General features: G+C 39.1%; 1 protein-coding gene across 1 annotated transcript; it reads left to right on the top strand.

The window, feature by feature from the left end:
• Positions 1–667: 667 nt before the first annotated feature.
• Positions 668–2,361, top strand: LOC309831237 (cleavage and polyadenylation specificity factor subunit 6-like; the record flags this gene model as incomplete). Its single annotated transcript, XM_082668269.1, has 1 exon — positions 668–2,361. Exon 1 carries the CDS (start codon positions 706–708, stop codon positions 2,359–2,361), a length of 1,656 nt encoding a protein of 551 aa, XP_082524395.1. The 5' UTR covers positions 668–705.
• Between the last annotated feature and the right edge of the window lie 5,362 nt (positions 2,362–7,723).

Raw genomic sequence — 7,723 nt, 5'->3', positions numbered from 1 at the left:
ATTTGGACACAGGATAGAAAATTTATTTTACTTTCATAATGGTTTGAAGAATAAATTAAAGTTTGTAATAATATATAGTATAGAAATTTCTGGGAGTTCACTAAATTATTCTGAAAACACTTATAACGGGAAAAGTATTTGTGAGTTAAAGATATTCTATTGTTTAGTATATAATAGAACTGCACTTTTATATACATATCCCCAGTTAATTTTCATGCATTGATTAATCCTTCCATCACTCCAGTTAGGTCAGTGGGTTCATTTGCACTTCATATGCACTGATGCAGAAACTAGAAACTAACTGGGCAAGTTGTGTGACTTGCCCAAAGATACTCAGTTAATCTCGGTGGAGCTAGTCGGAAACAGGGCATAAGCCCCTGATTCACTGTGTAGCCATTCAGGGTTGCAACACTGTTCTTCCTGTTTACATTTGCAATTTAACCAACATACATCGTACACCTGGGAAGGTTATGAACATGGCACGACACAGAGAGAAATAGGCATGGCTTTCCCCACCAAGACTCAGACAGTGGGGTCTTCCTTGAACATAAGAAAGGGGTTTGGACATTGTGCAGCCACCAGATGACAAATGCTTATCGCCAGGCCAAAACTTTAAGCAGAACTTATGAAGATAAACAGGCTCTTCTTAAAAATTGCTCTTGACCTGCAGGAGGTAGCGGCGGCGGCGGCCGAGGCCGAGGGAAGATGGCGGACGGTGTGGACCACATAGACATTTACGCGGATGTGGGCGAAGAGTTCAACCAGGAAGCTGAATATGGTGGGCATGATCAGATAGATTTGTATGATGATGTCATCTCTCCATCTGCAAATAATGGAGATGTCCCAGAAGATCGGGATTACATGGATACTCTCCCACCAACTGTTGGTGATGATGTGGGTAAAGGAGCAGCACCAAATGTTGTCTATACATATACTGGAAAGAGAATTGCATTATATATTGGAAATCTAACATGGTGGACAACAGATGAAGACTTAACTGAAGCAGTTCATTCTTTGGGCGTAAATGATATTTTGGAGATAAAATTTTTTGAAAATCGGGCAAATGGCCAGTCAAAGGGGTTTGCCCTTGTTGGTGTTGGATCTGAAGCATCCTCAAAAAAGTTAATGGATCTGTTGCCTAAAAGAGAACTTCATGGTCAGAATCCTGTTGTAACTCCATGCAATAAACAGTTCCTGAGTCAATTTGAAATGCAGTCCAGGAAAACTACACAGTCAGGACAAATGTCTGGGGAAGGTAAAGCTGGTCCTCCGGGAGGCAGTTCACGTGCAGCCTTTCCACAAGGTGGTAGAGGACGGGCCCGTTTTCCAGGGGCTGTTCCTGGTGGGGACAGATTTCCTGGGCCAGCAGGACCAGGAGGGCCACCTCCACCTTTTCCAGCTGGACAGACTCCACCACGTCCACCCTTAGGTCCTCCAGGCCCACCCGGTCCACCAGGTCCTCCACCTCCTGGTCAGGTTCTGCCTCCTCCTTTAGCTGGGCCTCCTAATCGAGGAGATCGCCCTCCACCACCAGTTCTTTTTCCTGGACAACCTTTTGGGCAGCCTCCATTGGGTCCGCTTCCTCCTGGGCCTCCACCGCCAGTTCCAGGCTACGGCCCCCCTCCTGGTCCACCACCTCCACAACAGGGACCACCTCCACCTCCAGGCCCCTTTCCACCTCGCCCACCTGGCCCTCTTGGGCCACCCCTTACACTCGCTCCTCCTCCGCATCTTCCTGGACCACCTCCAGGTGCCCCACCACCAGCTCCACATGTGAACCCCGCTTTCTTTCCTCCACCAACTAACAGCGGCATGCCTACATCAGATAGCCGGGGTCCACCACCAACGGATCCATATGGCCGGCCTCCACCATATGATAGGGGTGACTATGGGCCTCCTGGAAGGGAAATGGATACTGCAAGAACACCATTGAGTGAAGCTGAGTTTGAAGAAATCATGAATAGAAATAGGGCAATCTCAAGCAGTGCTATTTCAAGAGCTGTGTCTGATGCCAGTGCTGGTGATTATGGGAGTGCTATTGAGACATTGGTAACTGCAATTTCTTTAATTAAACAATCCAAAGTATCTGCTGATGATCGTTGCAAAGTTCTTATTAGCTCTTTGCAAGATTGCCTTCATGGAATTGAATCCAAGTCTTATGGTTCTGGATCAAGACGTGAACGATCAAGAGAAAGGGATCATAGTAGATCACGAGAAAAGAGTCGGCGTCATAAATCCCGCAGTAGAGATCGTCATGATGATTATTACAGAGAGAGAAGCAGAGAACGAGAGAGACACCGGGACCGGGACCGGGACCGCGATCGAGAGCGCGACCGAGAGCGCGAGTATCGTCATCGTTAGAAGAAAAGACACTTTTCCTGCCATCTGGGTTTTGTTTTTAAAAGAAAAGAAACAGTATTCTTTAATTTGCAAAGAAGATAAGAAAGTTACTCAATTAAAATGGATTCAGGGTATTCCATATAGAGAATTATAAATTGTACCAAATCATACATCCCAGGTTAGAATAACCTTGAAATAATTTTCTTTGATGTTTCATTCATAAACCATAATCATTGTGTCTTTTTTTTCTGTATTTTAAAACTATTGTGTACATTTTTCATAAAGCGGGAAGAGTTGTCTGTTTATACTTCATTTTCACGTGTAATTTTATTTTTATATTTGTGAACAGCGTTTATTCATGTGAAAAGTGGGGAGAGGGCACTATAAGGCTTGTGCATGTGACACAAAGGTTATTCTGTAAACAGATTTTTTTTTTCTTCATATGTTGGTGGCATATCCAAAATAAATTAGGCTAAAACAAACCCCTTATTGGTAATTACTCTTTACATGATTATTTTCCATAAAATAAAATTGGGAAATATTGAAAATTCAATTATGGTAATTGCTAGTATTTAAATTGTTATGGGCAAAATCAAAGGATTGTATGTAATTCTGTGACAAAATAACAGTTTCTTTAGATATATTTTAGCAAACGAGATCCTTTTTAAGTAATATTACTTAGAAAATAAGCATGTAAGTCTTATTTTTATGGTACACAAATAACCTATTACATTATACAGTTTTAAGGGCTTTTTGAAGTAAAAAGGCAAGTTCTAATACTTTTCCATGCATTTTGAATATATATCAAAACCTTAATTTTAAAATAGTTCTCCATGTACTGTATTATAGAACTTAACATAAATAATTCTCAAAACATTATTTTAATATGAGGCAAAACTTTTTATTTTTAAAACTAAGCTTATTGAAATTGATACTGTTTTTGGATGTAAGAACTGAATGTTGTATCATGTAAGACTAAATACTAAATTTTAAAGATGTAGCCCTCTGCCTCTCCCACTCCCGCCCACCCCACCCCCCAGTTATAGATCTGATCCCATCTTATGAAAAAATTCTCAGTGCCCATCAGTGCTTAAGGTGAATTGTGGCCAACTTAGGGAAATGTTTAACGTATATCAGCCATTTCATTTAAAGTAAGGTACAGGTCCTTCAATTTATATTTTTATTTAGACTCTGTCAGTTATCAACAAGCTTCTAGTTACTGAAGTCATGATAATGGAACTTGCATACATTTTCAGTCATCTCCAAGATTGGATATGCCCATCAAGGGCATTCTGAGCCAGTTTATACCCAAAGTTAATTAACAAGTCTTCTTAATGGTTTTAGCATAGTTAAGTAAACTCCTTCTGAAAGGTCCATTGTTAATTTTAAATACTTTGAATTAACATTACATTCCGGTAATGGGTACACCTAACTATATCATGGTTTGAGTTTCATTACGTTCAGACATTAACTATGAATTCCTAACTTGCAAACTATTGCTGACATTTTTTCTTAATCACTGATGTGTACCATACCAAAATTCCCATGTTTTGTTTGTGCATTAATCAGAATTGAGTTGTAATATTGTTATGTGCCTTCATCCAAGCAAAATTTTACATAAGCATTTCCAGTGCAAAAAATTCTGTTATCCTGGAATATTGTACCTTTGCTATACCAAACAGTATTTATTGTGAACATAGATGTGAATAAATGGGTAGGGACTGGGATTAAATATATCTGAGTGAAAAACTTTTTTGAGCAAATAAAAAATATCTGCACATTTAATCACCATCATAATGAGGTCTATTGACCTTTTTTAGAAGTTTTAAAATATGAGTCCTTTTGAACTTTCATGTAAATCTTAAATGGACTGAATGGAATAAGAGTAACTTGGAAGCTAAAGTGAATGTCAGTAGTAAGTCTGTATGCAAATAAAACAATAATGTAATCTATTATTAAAGTGATGATGAATGGCTAAAAGGGCAAGTTCTTAATTTAACTGGAAACTTAAATGATGTTGGCAAGCTGTTAATGTCTGTCCCATCTTAATTTTTTTGTGTGTTTGAACTGTTGGTAATGTTAATTGCATTCTCTCATTTAAAAAATGTATTAGTTTTTCTAAAAGCATTGAATATCTAAGTTCAAATATATAATATTTTAATGGGAATATCGGTATTGTAAATTTCAACATGTAAATATATTGTGCTTCATATTCTGTAATTTCTGCCTCTATTCTCAGACCACTCTGAGCAAAACAAAAGTAGTTCAGTGTTTTAAGATTATATGCTTTTACAGAAATAATTTTGTTTTCATAGTTGTTTTCTTTTGTGTTCCTCTTATTACTTGCTGGGAACAACCCTACTCAGTGATTTCTGTTAACAGTTCCACTTTTCTTTGTATACTGAAGAGTAATGAACTGAAATTATTTTTTTAAATACTCTATTCATGCTTTTCCTCTCTCTGACACATGATGTTTACATTCTCAAATCATTATCCATTCCTTTGATTAGATTTTAAGCATCATATACGGGCTATAGGTTAAGTAACTATACTTTCCTTTGCTTTATGATTACTTTTCTCCTTTCACAAATACCATGATCTTAGATTTTGTTGTCATTGCACAAGATTTAGGGTGTTTTGCATTCCTTATTCAATTTATAGCTTTGCATTAATTTGGCAGGGGGAAGCCAAAAGAATCAAAAGTTCTTGCGTAAATGTTAAGATGCTTTTATCTCCTCAAGAGTTAATGTTAACTTCGAGTCTTATGTGAAAATTAAATTCTTCTAATCATCTGATGAATGATACCGGTGGTAATGAGATTTAAAAATTATTTCTGCAACTCTTAAGTCATCTGAGATCTGACTAATACTGTCCAGCCCTGTGTTTATTGTTTCCCCATATATCCTAACCGCTTCATCTGGATATGCCAGCTTTCATTATTTTCACTCTAATTTTCCTTGCTTTTAGTATTATTTGCAAAACCTGCCTGACTACACAGTTATGTTAATTAAAGTGAGAAGAGGGTAAAAAGTGATCCTAGAATGGATGTATAGTGTGTGTTTTGCTCACTGTGGTTTAAGAATATGGTTTTGTTTACAAATGATTAATGTTCCCTGTTTAAAAAATAAAAATCAGTGCCAATGTGAAAAAAAAAAATTGCTCTTTATTAGACAGTGCTAAATATACGTTAGTTCTAGCTATTGACGAAGCCAAATAAAGTCTCTTTCTCAGCCATGTTGTTTAGCATTTTGTATTTGGACTTTTTTCAAGTAACTTGCCAAAGAAGTTGATTTTCTTTTAAGCACAGTAGTAAAGAGCATTTCAATATATATTTAATCACAGTTTTACCTAAATGATTTCATCTAAGTATTCAAATGGGCATAACCTCTAACTTCTGAGGCTTCTCTGAATAATTTATTGGATAATAGTGAGAGCAGAGTCTTAATAAGTGCTTTACACGTATATTAACTCCATCCTCACAACAGCTCTTAGAGGTAGGCATTATCGTTACCTCCATGTTACAGGTGAAAAGCTGATGCCCCCAACATTAAGCAACTTGCTTTGGGTCACATAACTAGCAGGCGGTAATTGGCCCCAGGCTGGTGGGCTCCCAGGCCTAGATTGTCAGCAGCCTCGATAGATAAGCCCAATTAGCACATATAAGAAATGGACCATGTGAGATCAACTTTATATACTATCTTCAAAACATTTAGTTTTTCCCTTCCATTGTTTTCTGCCCTGACCCACTAAAATGTTATAAAGCAGGAAAACAATGTCATCTCGATCATTAGGAGTCCAGAACTAGGAAACTTTTAATACGTGTATAAACCAGTGGAAATCATGGAAAAGGCACGAGAGAGAAAGAAAGAGAGAGAGAGAGAGAATATTTTTAAACCTGCTTCAGGTCCAAGAGGGGCATTGCTAAGTCAGCTAATGTCTTCCACCTTTCAACCATAAAGGTAATTTTTAATTTCTTAGGAGACAATAGTCTCCTAAGTCAGTTTTTAACATCTCAAAATACTGTAAAGAAACAAACTGACATCACAAAAATGAAAGGACCCACTAAGTCTGAATTTCAAATGAGACAAAAAAGCACAGGGCTTTTCAGAGGTAAACGTTAAATAGGTCACTAACGGGCATCTCTCCCTGCGTTCTGTAAATCAGAACCTGAAGAGTCTAATCAAGTCGATTATGCCCATCACACCACAGAGCAACCACTCGGAAGCATCTCGCTTTATTTCCTTCTCGCTCCTAATCGCACCTGACATTCCTTGTCCAGAGTTTCCTTCCATGAAGTGTATTTCTGCATGTTTTCACGTCATCTCCTTTTGTTACCTGTCCTCACAGGTCTCTTTCTTACTCCTAATCTTGTGCCAAGTTTCCCTTCTGACCTTGGCTACTCAGTTCCCGCTGCATTGAATGTCAGCCACTCACGCTGTGCAGCGATTTTGTTTCTGTTTTTTCCTGGAGGTGCTCGTCTGAGTCACATGGAAAGATGCTCTCTTGACAACCGGCAAAGTGAGATGATCTGTGTGTCAGAGTATTTGGGCGGGATCCTTACCACCCTTTACCATCAATCAGCTGGCTCTGCAGGGGCAGCCTGTCTGGGATCCTGAAAGACCCTGCTCCCCTAAAACATGGTCCCTACTGTGAACCCCAGATTTAGCACTGGGGGCCTTTGTTAAAATAAAATGTGTTTTCCAAAAGGAATTAGAGTTTTCCGCTAGGAGTTCCATTACTCTGCTTGGAGGACAGTGAGGAAATGAGGCTCAGGATGGGACATCAGGACGGGGCTGGTTCTTGGGATGGGGGGCTGTGGAGGGAGACAAGCCTGAATGAGGGGCCAGGAACCAGTGGCCCGGGCGGAATTCACAAGAGCATGGTGTTGAAGAAGAATGAGGATGACCCCCTTGCTTGAACGACTGATCCCGGCTAACTGATTAGTAACTTGATACTAGAAGCTGTTACCATCAGAGAAATGGATCATAATGTTCTCCCCCCGCCTCCCCATCACAACCCAGGAAAACAGAGTAAAACTCACTTCGCAGGAAGACGTTTTCTTGTATAAACCGAAGGGAGAAATTTGTGAGGCATCCCATTGCTTTGATTATTCCAATACTTGCAGTGAAAAATATGATCCTATATATTTATTTGCCTAAAACTTAACTCCAGTTGTCACAACAAACCAAAATGAGGAAGGAAGCAGGACTTGCAAGCATATTTTATAGACAGCTACCATCTGTCTCCACGAAATCATGAAAACCTCCTCAAGAACAAGACTCCTGCCCTGGTGCTTATCTGCTGTCTCATCCCCTCCCACTGTCCCTCTGTTCTTTCTGAGGCAAAGCTTTCACTCATCTCAAGTGAGAGTGCTGGAGAAATA

The sequence above is a fragment of the Grampus griseus genome, assembly GCF_964374135.1.
Source record: "Grampus griseus genome assembly, chromosome: 12".
NCBI lineage: Eukaryota > Metazoa > Chordata > Mammalia > Artiodactyla > Delphinidae > Grampus > Grampus griseus.
Note: the sequence above shows the minus strand (reverse complement) of the source record. Positions and strands in the feature narration are given on the sequence as shown.